Here is a 21,505-nt window from a genome sequence, read left to right as displayed (position 1 = left end):
GCTTTGTAGCTTCTTTTAACATGTCCTCATACAAATTCATTCCGGACAGCTGTCTCTGTGGTCTGAAGCAAATAGCTCCCTTCTTCTCAGGACTGGCCGTGTAGCAACTGTCCAGGCGCAGGCAGAATACCCAATCTCTTGGCAGTCATGCCATAACACTTGCTTAGGTTTTACAGTGTTCTTCATATAACTAGTACAGACATTTGGGGTTTTTGTTTTGCCTTTTTGAGAATTACCGCATGGTTGGCAGGTGTTTTCCATATGCCCTTTCCCTGAAATATCAGAACTGCTGATAATCGTAAAACTCGCTGTGTAGAATACCTACTCAGGATAAAATCTCCTTTTTGAAGTACAATGGGGTTGGTGTGATTAGAATATGCCTTGATAATAATGGATGGCATATGTTGTCTCTTCTCCCCATCCATTCCCCTGCATTATATCATGCTGTGTGTCCTGAATTCTGAGAACAGTTTGACTTTGAAATGGCGGCCTTCTTTAAATCTCAGCCCAGAAGTTGTCATTTTCTCGGCATGAAACAGCCAAGTCTTTGAAGTATCATAAATCTGTATGGCTGTGATAGCTTTGTATTTTCAGTGAAGGAGAATAGCTTTATAAGCACTTATAGGACAACTTCATGGTTCTTGGGGAGCCCTTCTTCAATGAATGCATGTTAATCTAGTGATTTTTATTCTTGTTTCTATCACTTGGGTCTGTCCATCCCCCACAGATGATTTTTTGAAAAAATATATTATTTCTAAATCCGTGACCTTCAAGAAACAAAAACCCAAAATGTATTTATTTTTTCCTTTTCTTGCGACACTGATGTATGTGGATGGTGTCTGGCAGAAGCTGATGAATTTTTCTGACCAGCTAGAGTAAATAGACCATTCAGATTTAACTGATGACAAAAACATAGCCTGCTAAAATAACAGCTTGGACCAGTGTCTTACTTTTTTAAAAAATAATCATACTCTTCAAGTTCTGCAAGGTATTTATCATCCCTGCACCAGAGTGAACTCTGGGCCTCCCAATTTGCATCTCCTCATACCAGCCTCATGACCTGCCATTTTATAATCTCACTTAAAATGTTTGAGGAGCGGATGAGAGATGTTGAAAACTTGCTCAAGCCGAATACTGTCTTATCACATTGGCAATAATGCTAATTTCCACAGAGTATGTTAGCCATGTGCATTTTAGATTTGAAGGTTGGTTAAAAAGACAAAAGGAAAAACCTATTGTTGTGGGTGTGGGTGTGAACGCAAATATCATAATTCATGATAAAGGAAGAAATTAAGGTCAAACTAGATGTTAAGCTTAATTTCATAGCATTCAGCTCATCTTTTGGGGGTTTTTTTTTAGTTATAGCCGCAAGGGAATGATTCTTATAAGACTCACAGCATGGAAGGGAAGGGAGATTTGTCCCTTCCTTGCCCAGACACACACCACAAAAAATTAGGGGTGCACAGCTATGAGGCTGAGTTTTAAAAGTACCCATTGGCACAGGTGACATTTAGCAGTGTGTGTTGTGCCTTGGCTGGTTGTGGCAAACACCACACACTGCAAGCCCAGTTATGCACCCCCACCCGCAGTGTCTATAATTAATTTAACAAAAACAAAAGATGTAGCTGCATGGATTCTTAGTCCAGGACTCCCCCATTTTGGAGGCACAGCTAATAAACTAACAAAGCTACCACAAAATAGCAGGTTCACTGAAGAAAAAAATTCCAGCGCTTAGAACCTCCGTTCCAGAAGAACAGGCAAAATATTTGTACCCCCTTTAAAAAAAAACCCTGCAAAAAAACAGGCAACCTCCCCATTCCCCTCCAAAACTACACGTGTGTGTGCGTGCGCGCACACACACCCACACCCACACACCCCTATCTATCATCTATCTACTTATCTACACACGCATACATACACAAAAAATTAGAGCTACAGTGGACCCACAGTCTCAGTCTTCTTTCCCCTATGCCTTGGCTGCTTTTAAGCTTTCTTTTTTATATATAAAAAGTGTGTTAGATGAAATCGCATATATTTAAATTAATGCTATAGATTCAGTAATGTTCAAGGTAACAGGTATTTAAATTAATGCTATAGATTCAGTAATGTTCAAGGTACTTTGGTCTTTAAGGGCGGAGGGACATATTTAGGGAATGAAGAACCTGATCTCGTAATTTATGGTTTCACAAATCATCTGCCTTCTGTGTTTCATAATCCCTGAGCATAATATGTAATAGAATCTGCTCACTAATTCTTATAACTGTTCAGTTTCTGCCCTCTCAAAAAAAGAAAAGGCCTGTTGTGAAGGACCTTAAAATTCAGAGCGCTAATTGTGGGAAAGAGTTTCAGAAGTGTGTTATTTTGCTTGTCAGTTTGATCTTAGCCGTATGCCATTGTTGCAGAAAAACTAAAACACTTCACAGCAAGTGGTATATTGAAGGGAAACTCAATTTTTGCCCATTTGTTTTCCAGCTTTGCATTTAAAACCTGACTTATTTTCATATTGGTCATAGTTAGCTTGGCTGGGTGGACAGAGTAGCAGGGTTGAAACCTTTCCTTGAGAGCCCAGTGTATACATTACATTTAGTTTTGTTGCTCTGGGCTCATCACTTTCCCTCAGCCTGACGTACCTTTGAAGTTTATTGAGAGGATACATGAGCTAATAATTAAAAACTTACACTCTAAAACAATGCTGCTTAAAAAAAAAATCAGGTGCCTGTAATCATAAATTGATAAAAGTGTTGTGGGTGCCAGCACAAAATAGCTTTGTTGGATTAATTTTATTTTTTCAACCACCCAAGTATTTCAAATCACCTTCTGAGTATGAACATAATACAATTTGCTTGTTTTGTATTTTATGTCTGGGCAGGTCATGAGGGAATGGGAGGAGGCAGAACACCAAGCAAAGAATTTGCCAAAGGCTGATAAAAAGGCAGTCATCCAGGTAAGGAGAAAAGGAATTCCCCGTGCCCATTAGGATTAAAAATAAAAATAAATGTGTAGCAAAAATGAGTTCCGGCATGTACCTTGAGGTTTGCAAATGTAGGGTTACTTGTTCTGTACTGTGAATTTGGAGATCACTCCCTCAACACAATGTGGAATCTGCCTTCACAAGTCTAGGTGGCTTAAATCCTGGTCACACGTTACCAATACAGCTGGCAGTCCTTTTGAGATGGATACTGCTACATCTTCTCCATATAATTTGAAAAATGTGTGAGTCAGGACTTCCATGTTCAGTCTTGCTCGTGCCATTTGCCACATCTTTATAGTTTGAAGGAAACATGGGTGGAGGCTCCTTGTGATCTTAACATGGATGCTTTACATATTCTTTGAATTCTGTGATGAAGATGATATGGTATCCATCACCTATGAGGTATAGCTGTGAAGAAGTCTGAGCTTAACCACTGCGCATACAAAACTCTCTGTGCCTGTTGGGTATGTGAGTTCCAAACTTAAGATCAGGGCAAGCCTTAACCCCGAACTCACTCTCTCTCTCTCTCTCTCTCTCTCTCTCTCTCTCTCTCTGTCACACACACTTAGCTGCATGGTTTTATTTTTATTTATTGCTGCCACAACACAGCAACACACCTCAGTTTCCATTCAGAAGTAGTACTGTCACTCACTCACTGCTAAAACAGCTGCCCAATGGGGTGGCAGTAGGTGGCAACACAGGCAGGTCAGGCCTGTGAGGGGCTCAGCTGAACCCCTGGGGCCCTTCTCAGTGCCTGACATGTCCAGCTACTGGTGCCAAGCATGCTTAAGATGTAACTGAGTGTTCATTGGGACCTCTTTGTTTTTTCCTTCCTTCCTTCCTTTTTTGTTTTACAAACCCTTCAGTTTAGAATTACAGTCATACCACTATTTACGTATCCCTCTGGATACATAAACTTCGGGTTGTGAATGCGGCAAACCCAGAAGTGTATACTTCCGGGTTTCGCCATGCGCGCTTGTGCAGAAGTGCTCTGCACTGCGCACTCAGAAGCGGTGCCTCCGGATATGGACTTTTCAGGTTGCGGACGGACCCCCTGGAACGAATTAAGTTCATATCCGGAGAGTCCACTGTACCTGCTTTTTTTTTTTTTAAGGAAAGGAAAATATATCTGTGCTTTTTTATCATTAGCTTGGTGAAGAATGGTTTTTCTTTCCTTGATTATGCACACTCAAGCAATTTTTATGTTGTTGGCTGTCCAAGTGGAAACTAAGCCATATCACTGGATCATGCGGAAATGTCATTTCCATGATTTTTAGAGAGTGGGAAAGATTGGCAGCACACGATAATAAGAAATGCAGGAAATGCTAAATGCCAGAAGCTCCCAGTTTATTTCGTGCAATTCCGAGTCATTTTAAAAATGGGGTATTTTAGAATCAGTTGGGTGGCATCTGCTCGTTTTAAGTTTCCTGTGACAACTTGTGTTTCTTCTACAACAGCACTTCCAAGAGAAGGTGGAATCCTTGGAACAAGAAGCTGCAAATGAGAGACAGCAGCTAGTGGAGACTCACATGGCACGAGTTGAAGCCATGCTCAATGACCGTCGCCGTGTTGCTCTGGAGAACTACATCACCGCTCTGCAGGCTGTCCCTCCCAAAGTAAGCAAAATAAGGATTGGCATAAGCATAGGTCAGCAGCCCAGTCCTATGCATGTTTCTTTGGAAGTAAGTTCCACTGTGTCCATGTGGGGCTTAGTCTCCACCTAAGTGAATCCGTGCACACGTGTGAGAAAAGCCCCATTGAACCCATTGAGACTTACGTTTGAGAAAACATGCTTGGGATTATAAGTACATCTGGTACTTTGGTATGGAGTTGAGAGCCTTCTCTTAAGTTCTCTTAAAGATCTCTTAAAAGTCACCAGAGATCACATAATGGTGCCATTCCTTTAAACATATGGCATGGATTTAAAAGTTCAATGCTATTGCTGTTGGGAAATCACTAGAATATATTGTCCAAGGTACAATATGTGCTACAAATCAACCTTGTTTTCTTTTCCCTCATATGACATGGCATGAATGTGACTGCAATCATTTCCTGTGCCAGCTCACTACTTGTTTCACACAGTTTTGTAAAAGTGCTACGGGGGTTGAACCTGAGGGTTAAATCAATCTTAACCAGTGTTTGTGACAAGTGGCGCAATCTATGACTATTCTGCCAGTGTGTACTCTAGTCATACTTGTGAGGACAATCCTGATAGCAACTGAGCTTTCTTATTTGGTTTGAAAGTTTTGTTAATAGTCCACTGAGACCCCCAGGAATTTTCAAGTGGTTTGCAAATGAAAAAGTCTGAGAAAAGCTGATCTTACCCAGCGACTTGATGAACCAGTACAGAACTGTTTTAGGATGGAGCATACCAACCCAAACTACATGTGACTTGATGCTGCATTCTTAAGCCCCTTTCCTCCCATCCATAGTGCTAATGGAATCTCCTTCCAAAAGTACTTTCACACCTGGAAATTTGCACCCATTGCTGTTAATTGGGAGGGCTGCCCTCAGAATCATGGTGAGATAAGGAAAGGGTCATGACTGGACACTACCACCCATAAGTTGCTATTTCCAGATTAAAATAATAATGCAACAACCTGGCATTGTACATTTAGCACCCATGGTGTTACAAAACTAGTTTTGTGGGTACATAGCACAAGCACAGATATTTAGGATGGAAATAAAAGAATCGCAGAGTAGAATACTTGTGCACTGTCAGAACCAAACAGTTTGATGTAGAGAGGCAAGAACTTAAATATATTTTCAAAATTCTTCCGCATTTTCTGAAGATACATTAGGCTACATATAGGAGAGGAAGAAATATGTTAGTAGAAGTTTTGGCCCACAAAGATGTGGGGTTGGGGGGTGTTATTGCTATTTATGTGTATTTAGGTGAGAATTAAGATTCTATCTGATGTGAGACTGGCAAGAAATTTGTCAGTCTCTGCAATCAATAATTTAAGATACCCATCGCTCTTGATGAGCACATAATGTGTGTAAACAAGGAAAGTCAGAATTGTAAAAACGAATATGTCTTCTGACAAAGATAAATAAGATGAGTGAAAATAATTTCTGTATATGTGGGAAGTTATTTTATAGAGCTCAGACAGCCCCTGCTGGTTTCTGTGAGTAATGCTTCCCCCCCCCCCCAGTTGTTTAGTTCACACAGACACACAACACACACTAGGGATAGCAACAAACCATATCTGGAATATGGATTTTTGCATGTGCTTATAAATATTTAAAACACAATATTGATCCAATAATTATAGATGCTGCATACTTAATCTTTGATACAGGCTGATGCAATTATCCATTTTGGAGAATAAGTAATCCGAAATAGCTTAGTATATTTTTAAAGACTTCTCTTTTAGCAGTCATGGTCTCCCAGGTGGTTGCATCCTACCTGGCTTCCATCATTGGACCCAAGGTGGGATAAGTAGGGTTCCAAACCAGTTTCATGGAATTGTAGAATTGGAAATCACCACAAGGGCCATCTATTCTAACCCCCTGCAATGCTGGAATCTCAACTAAAGCATCCATGGCAGGCGGCCATCCAACCTCTGCTTTCCCATCCGAGCTCTGAATAGGTCAAGACCTGCTTATTTTCAGCAAGGTTGTTGCACTATGCACTTTCAGCTATATTGTGGAAAGCTGGATTCTGCTATTAGTATGTTCTTTCCAGCCTTTAAAAATTAACACGGAACTCTTCTGCAGCCAAATAGAAAGGCAGCTGGTGGGGTTGCTATTAAATGCATTTTATTTCATCAGGCAGCAAGACTGTTGATCACAAAGGTCGATGACTCAAACAAAGATATTGGTGTTGTGTAATTCTTGCTTGAGTACAAGGGAGAAACTGTACTCTAATTCAGTTTTCCCTATTCTGGTGCCTTCCAGGAATGTTGAACTACAGCTCCCATTATCCATGGCCATTGGACATGTGGGCTGTGGCTGATAGGAGCTGGAGTCCAAAACATTTGGAGGGCACCAGGTTGGGAAAAGAACATAATGAGTATACAGTGGTTCCTCGGTTGAAGAACAGTCCTGTTTACAAACGATTCGGTTTACGAACTCCGCAAAACTGGAAGTAGTGTCCTGGTTTGCGAACTTTACCTCGCTCTAGGAATGGAATTTGAACAGTGGAAGGACACTGGCGGCAGGACACCTCATTAGGGAAAGTGCACCTTGGTTTAAGAACGGTTTCGGTTTAAGAACGGACTTCCGGAACAGATTTAGTTCGTAAACTGAAGTACCACTGTACAGAAAATATATTACAGTGGAACCTCGGTTGTCGAACGTAATCCATTCTGGAAGACCATTCAGCTTCTGAAACGTTCGACAACCGAGGCGCAATGGGCGGTCAGCAGTTTCAATGGAGCAAATGGAGAAATGCACCTCGGAAGCCATTTGACTTCCAAAGCGCATTCAAAAACGGAAGCATTCACTTCCAGGTTTTTGGCGTTTGGGTTCCGAATCGTTTGGCTTCCGAGACACTCAAAAACCAAGGTTCCACTGTATTCACAAGTTATCCTGAGAAAAGAACCAAATAATCTTCTATACTACAAATGGATATCAGGTTTTGGAGAGGTGGCCGTCTTATCTTCCAAATCCTTCTTTTAACCTTAATACCACCAATGCAATTTGCAAAGATCAAAGAGGACTAAGCATTTGTTACTTTACAAGATAAATCTCAAAATTTATAAAGTGATCCTAGAACCATGAGTTTAGATTATAGGTGCAGCTCTGTATGAATCCAATACATTTTCCTGTATAGAGCTTCCTCCTTGGCATCCTAAATTCCATGGCTGCAGGTTAAAATCAAATGTTTACATTGCACACAATCCAAATCATAGTATTCACTGAGAATAGATAGATAGATAGATAGATAGATAGATAGATAGATGATAGATACTTAATTGACATTGTACATAGTACAACAAAATTGAATGCCATCCCACATTTACAGCCACATATACGCATTTATACATTTACAGCCACACATACACATACATACCATCCATCACGACTCCCCAAGATCATATTTGGTTACAGCATTTAAAATAGTTATAGCTCTTGGATAAAAACTGTTTTTTTAGTCTATTCATTCTTGATTTAATTGTTCTGTATCTCTTGCCCAAAGGAAAACCAAGAATAACTAGAAAAACTGACAAAGAATTACCTATCTTGTAAATTACAGATTTGCTTAGATTAGTATTATTTCCTCTTTGTGGGAAGTAACATTCTGTAGAACTAGAAACTTACATGAAATACGTTCCTTAGTAATCAAAGCAGCAGAAGATGACTCTTGAAAAATGTTGAATTTGAGTGATCTGATTCATAAATAAATCCGGAGAAACTGAATTCGGGTTGCTTTTACACACAGAAGTTCCTCTGCTTTCTTGGAACTTTGAATTGCTAATTTCCCACCCAATCTGGTTATATGTAAGCACAGTCATTTCTGTTTTCAGGAATCTTATCTGCCCATGAGAGACATCAGTACAGCTTAAAATTCTATGCTGTTGCTCAAACAAAACTTCTTTTTAAAATGTACTGTACTGAACAGTTTTTGTTTTGACAAAACTACAGTTGTTGTCCTTCATTCCAAGGAAAACGCATGGTATTGCAGCTTGTGGCATTGTGCTGCTGCTGTGAACTAACCTAGAAAATCAACCTGGATGGTGTGAGTTATTTGCGGTGCCCAATGCAATCGCTTTTTACCATGTAGTTCTGTCTGTTAAATGCCTTTATTTGTCTGTAACAAAGCTCTCGGAGCTGTTTAGAGTAAAGCATTGTAGATCAAACAGTATCACATCTAACATCGCACATGTAAATAACTGTGGTGCTTATTCAAAAAAGGAGTAATTGTATTACTTAATGCAGTTATGCAGCACAAAAAGCAGTGGAAACTGAATGTGCTGGAGGATATAACAGGACAGAGCTGAGAATACTTGACTTGATGATATCCTAAAGGCTTTTTAGATATCAACCTGAAACAGACATTTTATTTTAATTTACAAAATAATTCTGTCAGATACATTCCAGCTGTTGTATACTGCAAGATTTGGATTATTAATATTTTATACCTTATTTTCTAACTGAAATATGTAACTTGTTGCTAAGATCAGTTTCCATACCTGGACTGGAAAGTGGACAATGTAACACCAGGTGTTTTTTTTTTTAATAAAAAGAATTTATAAATTGTTCAGGATCATTAAAACAAAAACAGATTATGAAGAGCTCCAAAAGGACCTCGCCCAACTGAATGAATGGGCAGTAAAATGGCAAATGCAATTCAGTGTAAACAAGTATAAAGTGATGCATGTTGCGGGGGGGGGGGGGGGATATTAATTTTAAACATATACATTCATGGAGTCTGCATTGGTGGTCAGTGACCAGGAGTGAGACATTTGGGTCAAAATAGAAACCTCAGTGAAGATGGCAACCCAGTATGTGGCAGCAGTGAAAAAGTCAAAATCGTGTAATGGATCATTAGGAAAGGAACTGAAGATAAAACTGCTGATATCATAATCCTGTTAAACAAATCAGTGATGTGACTGTTTGGGACTTTTTAGTTTAGAGAAAGGCAAGTAAGAGGTGGCATGATAAAGGCTTATAAAATTATGCATGGCATGGAGAGAGAAAAGTTTTTCTCCCTGTCTCATAAGACTAGAGCTCTTGGCCATCCTGTGAAGCTGAAATATGTTAGAAGATTCAGGAAATTACTGCTGCATGCAGTGCATAGTTAAAACTATGGAACTCACTCACATAGGCCACGAAGGCCACAAACTTGGATGGCTTTAAAAGTGGATTGGACTGATTCATGGAGGGTAAGGCTATCAGTGGCTGCTAGCTATTATGGCTGTGCTCTGCTTCCACTGTTCAGAGGTAGTATGCCTCTGAACGCCAGTCGCAGGGAATTATTATTTTATATTTTAATTTCTATACCACTTTATATTTTAAAGAACAAATTTCAAAGCAGTTTGCAACACATTAAAACGTCAAATGAAACAATCCAGAATACAACAAATTCAAGCTTCAAGGAAAATATTTCAGATCCCTTCTCTTGACATTTTGCTTTCTCCAGTTGCAAACCTGGCGTCCACATGGTCGCAAGTGGACCCATGCCAGTTGCAAAATGCGCCTGGTGCCTAGCTAATTTCTAATGCTGCAGATGACCTAAAAAAACAAAACATTTCCCAGTTCACAAAAGCTTCCCTACTTGGTCACAAGTATTCCGGTAAATAATTTTTGCCGTCTCTAAGCAGCATACAAAAAAGAAGCAACAAAAACAGCTTGAAACAAAACATTATAAAAATAGTTACATATAAAAATGTTACATTAATGCAAAGTTACCAGTATATATATAAATACGTGAGAAGAGTGCTGTTGTGCTTGCGTGTTTTCCACAGGGATCTGTTTGGCCACTGCGAGAAGACAGTGCTGGACTAGGTAGACCATTGGTCTAATTAAGCAGGCTGAGCGCCCTTAGTGCTTAGAATTTAGGCTTTACATGTTCCTTGGAGATGACTTTGAATCACACTATGCTCTGAGGTCTGTGAATTATATATGTGGGTTTGTTTGATTTTTGTTTCCGCAGCCTCGACACGTGTTTAACATGCTGAAGAAGTACGTGCGTGCTGAGCAGAAAGATAGGCAGCATACCCTCAAGCACTTTGAGCACGTCCGTATGGTGGATCCCAAAAAAGCTGCCCAAATCAGATCTCAGGTAACATGTCCATCAGAGATCCCCAACTTTTATTAGTGTGCGCATGCTAATTTCTTAAGACTGATAAATTAAGCAGAGCATTAAAAAAAATAAGTTTGCAAAGCTTGCAGTCGATTAATGTCAACTGGTATCCCTCTTTGTATGATGATACCTGCTAAATATTTGATACTCTCTGTCAGGTAGTAGGATCATGGGGTTTTATAACAATTTTTAAGAGGTCAGGCTTTGTACGTAGATTTTGTAGTACAGGTAACTCACAACTTACACGAGGGTGACCTTCCTGGCCATTGTATGTGTAAGCAAAATTGTGTAAAGCCAGGAACCAGGCCCTCTGCAAGATGGAGGGCTGGTTACGCAGCTATGGGAAGGAAGCACAAGGCTCTGGCAGGATCTTAAGAGTCCTTCTGCCTCCTTCCCAAAAGGAGGACCCTTCCAGAACCCTCATGCCTCCTTCCCAAAGGCTGACACCTCCTTACTTGGTGCCACTTTCTCAAAGTCAGGTATGCCTCAGTCACAGCTTTGCACTGGTGTTTGTTGGGGGGGATAAATAAATGGAGAGTGGATTTGTTTGTTTGTTCCCACCCATGCATAGCTGCTATTGCATAAGTAAAATAAGTGTAAGTTGCAAGTTACCTGTATGTTCATCTGTATTCAATTTCTCTCACTATATATATATATTTGTATATGTCCCTATGTTGTGCCACTGTTTTCATTGATTCATTATTGTGACATCTCAGCACCACTTACGAATATATGTGGCCCACACCAGTAATTATTGCATTGAAATGGTATTCTCATGAGGCATCCCATTTTACGGGACACCCCATTTTAGAGGCATTTCCATGGGGGAAAACTAGGAGCAGTTCAGCATTCTGATCCCCTCTGGGTCGTTTTAGACATTTCTGGCATGCTGCCAAAAATCCCTTACCTGTTCAGGCTATGCATATTAAAGCAATACTCGTTTCATGCATGTTGCCCCATGGGTGACCTGGTCAGATGCAAAATACACATGTTGGTGCCAGGGGCGTATTGCCACCAGCCTATCTGTTTCGCATGCAATTGAGCAACTTGTGCAGTAGGGACTATTTAAATATTCCCATCTCTGTGAGTATGTGGTAGTGCTGTGAATAAAGGCTTTCTGGTGGCGTACTGTGTAGAACAATGAGGCTTACCATTCAGTTATCTCTGCAGCCAAGGACACCTCCATACTGCTGAGAAAATTCTTTTCTTTCCATTTGTAATTTCTTATTACATGCTTCCTAACAGACTGTGTGCCAAAGATTTAATAATATCCTCGCACATTTATGCAGGAGTAAAAACTGGCAAAGAAAATATAGAAGAATTAAAATAGCAGACAGCGTCTGAAAATTGTTAAGAACTTCTGTTTCAATCCATAGAATCCGTGAAACTGAAAAACATTTTAACGTTTAAGAAAAATAACCACGGGAGCATAGGATTCTGCCGACCTAGAATCACCTGAAGTTTCAGTCTCGGCAAATTGTCAGTCACTGGTAGGGAAGATAAAACTCTGGGTTGGATTCCATGATGTGTGAGTTGATTTCCACTAGTGCAGTGGGGCTTCACATCCCTCTTTGCAGCCCCCCCCCCCAAAAAAAAAAATCTGCTCTGGAAACTCTCCCAATCCTCTGGAGCAGATTTTGATAGTGTGTGGGGAGAAGGAGAGGGGTAAAGTCCCATCGTGCAAGCAAAAGTTCATTCTGCTCTTGCAAGAAAAGCACTGGTGGTAACTGTCTTTTCTTGGTTAAAATTGTCCTGCTGCTTCCTGTTTATCTGGGAACATCCCCTTTATCCTTTTCACCTTCCCTTCAGTCCCCAGGGCAAGGCAGGCAGATCCAGCCCACGCAAGTGATTATTCCTTTTGAACATGGATTAGAAATTCCTTCACCTGCCTGTTCCCAACCTTGTGCACCATGCTGACGCTGGTTTTTGTAGGCAATTTTAATGAGAGTTAATCCTCATTGACATGGGTGGGAAAAGCTACAAAGCATACCACTGAAGACATCTGCCACAGAACCGTACCTCTTTGTGACATGGATGACAGCAGTGAATTACTTAGTGACTTCCTAATGGATTTTCAACTAAAAAATCAATAAGGTTGACAGGACCGCAAATTGTCTTGTTCTCTAAAAATATAGAGTTGCAGTGGCAATGTCTGCATTTTGATGGAGTTTTTGTATGTGTTGTGGGTTCTCGGGTCTGGGAAGTGAGGAGACAACCTGTTCTGGATGATGTGGCATTCCCCATGAGAGATTGGGTTAGTAGTTTGCAGGTGCTCTTTGGCCTGCTGTTGACCCTTGAGACCCAGGTGGCTCCAGTGGCTTATTTCCAGCTCAGGCTGGTTCATCAACGATGGCCCTTCCTGGATAGAGAGTGCTTGGCTGCAGTGATCCTTGCTCTAATAAGCTGAAGACTGGGCTATCATAACACACCCTATGTGGGTCTGGTCTTGAAGACAGTTTGGAAGATGCAACTTGCGCAGAATACAGCCACCAGAGTGCTGGTGAGCACTCTTGGCCAGGCACATATTACACCAGTTTTTAAAGACCTGCATATTCAAGATGCTTATGCTGACCTGAAGAACTATTTGATCCCAAAATATCTGGAGCATCTCCCATATGGACCTGTCTGGTGTTGAGATCTGCAAGGGAGGCCTTCTTGGCAGTTCCACTGCCATGTGGAGCTCATGGGGCGGTGGTAAGCAGTAGAATGGCCTCCCTCTGAGTTTCATCTGGTTTGTCACTTGTATACATTTTGACATCTGATCTGCGCAGACCTTTTGGAGTGGAAGATGCTACATAGTTTAATCACATGGGAAAATATGCAACTTGCTCTGGGGACTGCATGGTGAATGTATTGGCCTTGACACATGACTGCAAACTGATTTTTTTATATATATCTTTAGGTTATGACACACCTACGTGTGACATATGAACGCATGAACCAGTCTCTTTCCTTGCTTTACAATGTGCCAGCGGTTGCTGAGGAGATTCAGGATGAAGTCGGTAAGTTGCTTTACTTTTTGCTTGGAGGTCTGTTGTCCTGAAAATAGTTTGCCTGTTAATTTTCATTTGTAGCAGGTAGATGGCGGGGAGAGGACGAGTTAAAAACTACTTGGTCCCTTTAGTATTAAGATTGGACGGTAGTTTTCACATTAAAATGGTGATAAGTCTGTGGGGGGGGGGGAATTAATGCAACACATTCTATGCCTGGTTATCTGGGAGGGAATCTGTGTGGAAAGAGAAATAACTGTTATCAGTGTAACTGCCCTGAATGAGTGATGCTTTTAAATCAGGAATGCTTTTGCTATTTTTCTTCCCGAAGTATGCAAAACTCTTCAAGTGAGCTGGGTTCTGCTGTGGACAGAAAAGTGGTACACATTTTTAATTATTTAATGGATTTCTAGACCACCATTCATGGTATCTGCCCTCCTGAGTTGGGTCACAACACCTCACTAAAGTGCAACATTAAAATTATTTAAAACAGCCATAAAAAACTATTTGTAACTTAAAAGCATTACAGCAGATGAAAGGGTTTTTTAAAAATATAAAACTGTATTAACAAAGAGCTAGTGCTTGAAATGACTTATTTTCCTCCTTCATTCCAGTCTATTTTCCTTTTTTGAGTGACATGCCTTTTAGATTGCAAACCTTATTGTTGATCATTTGTAAGCCGCTCAGAGAGTGAGATAAAATACATTAAATAAGTGATGGTAATAAGCTACCCTTCAACAGTACCTAATCCCTTGTAGTCAAATGTTAGATAGTTCTTAGCAAATGTTGTGTGAATTAGGCTTTCATTTCAAAATATGCAAATGGATTTCCAAAGGCATTTCCATACTTTAAGGTAGCTAATTTTTGGCAATAAGCTATACTATGTTATTAACGAATGACTGGGATATATGATTTCTTCACTTAAGTGATGGTTGGAACTACTATGAACATCTGTCTTGCATCTGGTTGCTGAGTATTTTTGTCTCAACAGATGCTGGGTTTCACTCTATTACTCAGCTCTTCATACAATTGCTATCCAAACTGTATGTTTGTTACTGCAACTTAAGCACTTCAGTAGTGGTTGTTCCTTTGGTGATCCTGCTAAACATTGGGGTTTCCCCACTCTTTTTAAAGTATTTGAAATATCGTCTAGTTAAAGGTGAAGTCACCACAAGCAAAGTTTAAAATTATGTTCTTATAAAATTAGGGGAGAGTTGGTAGCAAAGGAACAACGTGAGCAGTTCATTAATATATATTAACGGAAACAGTTTCAGTAAAATCCCTCAACCTGGGGTGCTTCAGATGTCTTGGACTGCCGATCCCATTGATGCCAGCTAGCCATGCCCAGTGGTCGGGGATGATGGGAACTGCAGTCTCCCCCCCCCCCAAAAAAAAAAAAATCTGAAGGATGCCAAGTTGGGGAAGGCTGATTTATGTTGTCCCAGCTGTCATACTTAATTTGAGCTGGGAGAATGACCTGCTATTCAAGAATGAGAATTATCACCAAATGCTTGAGATCAGTGTGGTCACTGGCAAGAGAAAGTTAGCAGAATTATTGCATACTACTAATGCTAATAAATAGTCAAGGGTTAAACTTTCTCAAATAAACTCAACTGATCTGAAATTTAGGGGTGGTTGTCTCTGACTGCTGCAGGGTCAATTTTCTTTCTGGTTGGTAAAAAGTGCAGGAAAAGACAGTGTGTTCAAATCAGGATGAAAGGAGGGCATGTTGGCAGAACTGGGGGAATGGTGCAAGCAATGGGAGATATGCACTTTGAGGTATGTTCATCTCAGAAAAGAGGCTAGAAAATGCAAGCATTTAAAAATATTTACTTAAAAACATTCACAGAAGGAAGTTTTCCTATTCCCTGCATTTCTACTTATGCCCTCTGAAAGACTTATTCTGAGGATCAGGAAACTCTCCTGATCAGTGTTGGATGGTCGTGGGGGAGGTTATGCTATGAGACAATCTCTCTAAATCAGGCATGGATCTTAAGTTAACTTAAGGAAGTTCATGGAAGGAAAGCGTTTCGTCTTTTCCTCCCCACACTCCATTCCCATGTTGCTCAAGAAGACCTGCTGATGCTCTGGAGAAGTTTCTCAGGGGTACAGGTGAACTTTTTCTTTTCTTTCCTGAACTTTCTCAAGTGAATTTATTTTAGGATCCAAGCAATTGATTTTTCTTGGTGAAGTTTTTAATATCACACATTACCTTCATAGGATGATTTTATTTTATTAAATCTATTCTGACGTTATAGAAGACTGAAGTGTTGGTATACTTACAAATTCTACTGTGCTCTCTGAGATGATGAATGACTCTGCCCTTTGGAAATTGCCTGAACATATTCAGAAAAGATTTCTGCTACAGATGCCATATCTGTGAATGAGTAAAAACACAGCAAACAAACCAAAATGTGTGTTCAGCCCAGGGATTGTATCTTTCTTTAAAAGTGCATTGGGAAGTTTATGTTACGTAAGAGCAAGAACAGAGGAATGATGTTGACATGAACCTGTTCATTTTAAGCAGGGGTGGCTAAACTCTAACCCCTTATATATTGCTTGACTGCTGTTCCCATCATCCTGACCGTTCTGACTGCAGCTGATTGTAAAAATACAATAAATCATGAAACTTTAAAAACTTCCCTAACGATGCAAGTTAGGCACCCTGATCTGACTTTCCCATTTTCTCTGGAGTTGGGCTGCTTAGCATGAGCGATGAGAGGCTCAAGATATGAGAAAGGCTCAACTAAACCTTCAGGGAAATGCATAACAGCATGCCAGGCTATAGTTCTTATAAGGGACTTATTCAAGCCTGGTTGTGAGATTTTGGAGAACCTGGAACCATTTCTGAAATGAACATCCTAGTATTGTACCTTCTAGGCAGGGCAGAGCAGGCCTAGCTGTTTTAGCCATTTCTAAACCTCCCTTTTGTCTTGCTCAACTCCCTGGCAGTAAAAGTACAGGTAAAATAAATAGTTTATCTGCATTGACCCAGATAAATAGATATGCACACGAAAATACACACACTTCCCTCCCTCTCCTAAATCCTGTTTTCTTGGACTGACGGCCTGTCAGCACAGAGGATTTGCAGGCATCCCTGCATAGCTGCTTTCAAAAGACTCTAGGTTCTTGTGGACCACCTTGACCAAGAGGGGGACTGCTTCCTAGAAAACTGGAGCCAGACTTCTTTAAAAGGAATAAAGAAAGGCGTGGAAATGGTAGCCTTTGTAGCCAGTGGCAGTTGCATCAAAATAATGTGGTGGAAAGGCTGTAGTCTGAGGTAGTAAACAAGTTGTCTTTGTGAATTTGGTCAGTAGCTGGTCTTTTCTTTAGCTCAGCATGTCTCGGGATTTTAATAATGTGAACTGGTTATGAGATGATAAGGGTGCCTAGAAGGGGAAATTGGTGTGTCTAAATAAGACCATCAGGTGAAAATTCTAAACAATCTTGAAGAGTGCAGACAGACCGTGTCAGATGGATTTGTAATGGAATGAGGAATAAGTTAGTGGATCATTGTGTAGCAAGCTTTGAAGTGGAGCTGGTGAAAAGGTATCTGTCTCAATTTGGAGATCCCTGCAAAAGCAAGCTCCATGTACGGTACCACCTTATTTACATATATGTTCCTGAAATGCCACTTTGTCCTAGTTTAAAAGGGTACAGTCATACCTCTGGTTGCTCTTGCTTCAGGTTGCGTTTGTCACGGGATACAAACGCACAGAACCCAGAAGTACCGGAGTGGGTTACTTCCGGGTTCGGCGCTTCGCACATGCACAGAAGCACTAAATCACGCTTCACGCATGTGCAGAAGCACCGAAACTCACTGCACACATGCGCAGATACAGTGCTTCAGGTTGCGAACAGGGCCCCGGAACGGATCCCGTTCGCAACCAGAGGTACCCCTGTATTGCCTGTTTGGTAAACTGGATAGACAAATGCAGGCGTGTAAAGTGCTAATTAAAACGCCATGATGAATGCACAGAAAAGCTCTGGATCATTACCAGTGCCTTTTTAAAACAATTAAGAAATGTGGAAATGTGGTAAGTACAAGATTCAAGAATGTAAAAGAGTTAGGTTGCAATCTTACACCCTATGCACCTGAGAATGACATTGATTTGAACTCCAGGAGCATTAGTTTCTGAACAGACCAGGATAGGATTGCACTGTTCGTATAGAAACATCTTTTGTCTTGAAATTGGGAAGCTACTTTGGTGTCTGACATTCTAGGAAGCATCTTAAATAGATAAGAATTGCAAAATTAAAAGCTTATTTTGAAATATAATAGTCAGAAGCACGTGCAGCCAAGAAAGCACCGAGAACTTAATTAAGGCATAGTTCAAATAATTTCTACTCATTTCAGCTTATCACTAAATGGATTATAAAACAATCCATTCCTTGGGTGTTCTTGCTGACAGGATTTATTTTTCAGCTTCTTCCTGTATCCCTTTTCACTGCTTAGCTACCTACATAATGAAATGTTACAGTGATATCCCAGCTAGCTTGACGTGCACGTAGTGCAGCATCTATCCCAATTTAGAAAATGAAGGGAGCGCTGGCATTGATGCTAAATGTGAATGCATGCTGCTGGTTTGGGCCAGCCCTGGGGTCACTGGATGCCAGTGAGAAATTGGATCCTTCCATGTGTTCCTTGCAACAAAGCTGGATAATGCAGAGACAAGTGAGTTGCCCAGGAGGATATGTCTGTCTTTGTCAATGCCTGTGATAATCACAGCGCATCGAGGCAACACATGCTATGGTTCATATTGGGTCACGCTTGTGACTGGCAATCCACACAGCTGACGTAATGTCATTTGCTCGTTGATAGATGTTTGCCCTGTGGATATACTATCTGCACTGTAGTTTCGCAGTGGAAATCAGGAAAGTAATAGAATCTAGAAGTTGAAGAGGAGGCTTTCTCTCTCTGTGTGTGTGTGTGTGTGTCATGTGTGTATGTTTGGCTCAGATTCAGATAAACAGTTTGTGCTACCGGGTGCCAGTCCAATGCGTCCTGCTAGTGCAACTGGGCTTTTGTCGTCCCTCCCAAAAAAATGCCTCCCCCAATTTGGCTCCAGAGTGTTGGGAGAACCCCAGAACAGCATTGGGGGGATTGTTCATCTGTCAAGCTGAAATGCTTACACTAATGAAAGGAACATAATATTGCATCATTGAATTCCTCCCTATGTAAGTTTGCATATTTAAAGGTGATGAGCAAATAGAAATGCACAGAACACCAAGCGTCGTACCTTCATTAACCAAAAGTGAATTATTGCAGGGTCCAGTGCTTGTACACATTTCATTTAGTTATGTAAAATATTTTCACCCCACTCTTCAACTAAGAAGGCTCTCTGAGCAGCTTGCAAAAATCAATAATAAGACATTCTCTGCCCTCAGGCTTACAAACTGAAAGACACAGAACACCAAGCAGCAAAGGGGGTGGAGAGGGGGGGAGCATGCTAAAAAAACACCAGTGCTTAAAGCTACAGCTCTTATAAAGACCAGCTGAGTTGGAAACAGTTGCCTGGTGGTATGGCTGCAGTTAGGTCAGTTTTGGGAAGGGATGCGGCTGGTGGGGCCTGCCCAGTACATTTTGCTGCTGTGGGCAGAATGCCCTGCCCCTGCCCTCCCAGCTGGGCTCCATGCCCTCTTGCCCTCCTTGCTCTTCGGAGCAGGGATTTCCAAGAAGACACCCCAATGTATGGCTGCCTTGTTTCAGAGAGACTGAACTCCAGCCGGGGCTCTCCAGTAGAGAGAGATTTCTTTTTTTTCTCCCTCTAACGGAGCGGAGAACTCGGGGAAAATGAGATGGCTTCAGATTCCATTTCAGAGCTTCAGTATTGTAAAAGTATGCCAGTACTAGCAATCCAATTGTTAACATTTCAGGGGCTGTCTCAAAACACTTCCTAAAGATGAGGGTGTTTTTTGTTTGTTTTTTAATTCACCAATAAACTGGCACTAATAAATGGATTTTATACTTCCATGTTGTAATTGGTAGCCTGCACTCACTGGAAGTGGGAATACCCGGAACTGACTGACATTATCAGTACAGGGGGTAGAAAATGTGCACACTGCTTCTGTCTACTAACAGGCATTAGCAAACTGCTACCAAACAAACTCTCAGGTAGGCCTCCCATTATTAGATAACTTCGGAATAGCTTCTAGCAATTCAGTCTTAGGAATGCCTGCTTAGAAGCAAACTCTGCTATGTTCAATGGGGCTTAAAAAGGTAAAGGGACCCCTGACCATTAGGTCCAGTCGTGTCCGACTCCGGGGTTGCGGCGCTCATCTCGCGTTACTGGCTTCTGGGTCATGTGGCTAGCATGACAAAGCCACTTCTGGCGAACCAGAGCAGTGCACGGAAATGCCGTTTACCTTCCTGCCAGAGCGGTACCTATTTATCTACTTGCACTATTTGATGTGCTTTCGAACTGCTAGGTGGGCAGGAGCTGGGACCGAGTAATGGGAGCTCACCCCATCATGGGGATTTGAACAGCCAACCTTCTGATCAGCAAGCCCTAGTCTCTACAGCGCTAGTAAATGTGTATAAGATTTCCTCGTTACCTGGGAATTCAGTGAGACTTAATGTTGGATAGGCAGACATGCATAGGACTGCACTGTAAATTTCTGAATTTGGAGTAAAGGATCTTGCAGAGTCTCCCATTTGAAAATCATGCCGAAGTTGTAACAGTATGGTTTTTCAAAATGGAAACCTGCAAGTACGGGTGGAAGTAGAGGAGTCTAGATCTGCCACCTAATTAGGTTGTTTCGTCCTGCTTCATCAAAAGGCCGCCTGTGGTTACTGGAGTCTCAGCAGAGCCAATAGCCCTGTTTCCCTTCATTCTTCTGCTCTGCAGCTTTACTGCAAGGTACCACAAATATGTTCTTTGTCTTTCTCTCTTTCCCTCCCCACCTCCAGTGATGCTGTGGTCTTCAGCCTCTCTGTTTCTGTTTTGCAAACTAAGTTTAAAACCATTTCTGCATTCTCTCAATTGTGATTAATTTGCCAGTTAGGGTCAAGTGAGTGCTTAGAGTAGCCTGAAGTGTATTTGCGTGTTCAGACCCGGAGACCTCCTAAATAAATTCACTTGACCCAAATTTTAGTTTGGTTTTTGGCAGAATTTAGGCCACAACTTTATTGATTACAGAAAGTGAGTGGTTGCATAGGCTCTGGTTCAACTAGCTCCCTGCACCCTTGCAGGTAGCGCTGACCCAGGGTTCCAGCATAGGTCAGCCAAGGGTGAACACCTGGATAGCGGAAAGCCGAGGCCCTGCTCTATCCGCCGTCCAAATGTTCCCCCGACTCAGGCATGGGCACAACCCCCTCTCAGGGGGTGACCAAACCATCGACTCCCTGGATTCCTTTAACGGAATACCCTTCACATAGAGATGGTGAGAGCGTTCTCCCACCCCAATCACCTGAACCAGAGCCTATCTGCAACCTTACAAGTTGTGATGGTTTGTTATGCGGCAGACAAAACCCAAATGGCAACAGCCAATCAGCCAAGTTGGGAAAATTCCTGCTGTGCCCCTGTCCCAATGACAGATGACACACGATGGCATAGCAAGGTCAAGTGCACAAGCCCTAAAAGTAGGGAGAGGTGGACAGGTGTTCCAAATGCATGCACCGAAAGAGGAAGCTCTGGGACACATGCATGGGTATATATAGGTCCCGTGATACATTTAGACTGTGCCCCATTGGCCAGATTGCACCCAGCAACGAGGGACCTACCAATTGGGTTTTGTGGCTGACCATTCTTCCCACCCATAACACAGGGGATCGGTCTCCAGTTCTCACCGCAA

The 21,505-nt window shown here is 41.5% G+C and overlaps 1 protein-coding gene across 4 annotated transcripts in view; it reads left to right on the top strand.

Moving 5' to 3' along the window:
• The window catches only part of APP (amyloid beta precursor protein), a 139,780-nt gene that overhangs the window by 101,345 nt on the left and 16,930 nt on the right, over positions 1–21,505 (top strand). For all 4 annotated transcript variants that reach the window (XM_033146881.1, XM_033146883.1, XM_033146880.1 and 1 more), the window contains 4 exons: positions 2,870–2,944; positions 4,429–4,587; positions 10,572–10,700; positions 13,624–13,723. In XM_033146881.1, coding sequence (XP_033002772.1) covers positions 2,870–2,944; positions 4,429–4,587; positions 10,572–10,700; positions 13,624–13,723 — 463 coding nt within the window. The remainder of the gene's footprint in view (positions 1–2,869; positions 2,945–4,428; positions 4,588–10,571; positions 10,701–13,623; positions 13,724–21,505) is intronic.

Source organism: Lacerta agilis, chromosome 4, assembly GCF_009819535.1.
Source record: "Lacerta agilis isolate rLacAgi1 chromosome 4, rLacAgi1.pri, whole genome shotgun sequence".
Taxonomy (NCBI): domain Eukaryota; kingdom Metazoa; phylum Chordata; class Lepidosauria; order Squamata; family Lacertidae; genus Lacerta; species Lacerta agilis.
This window is presented reverse-complemented; position numbering and strand designations above follow the sequence as displayed.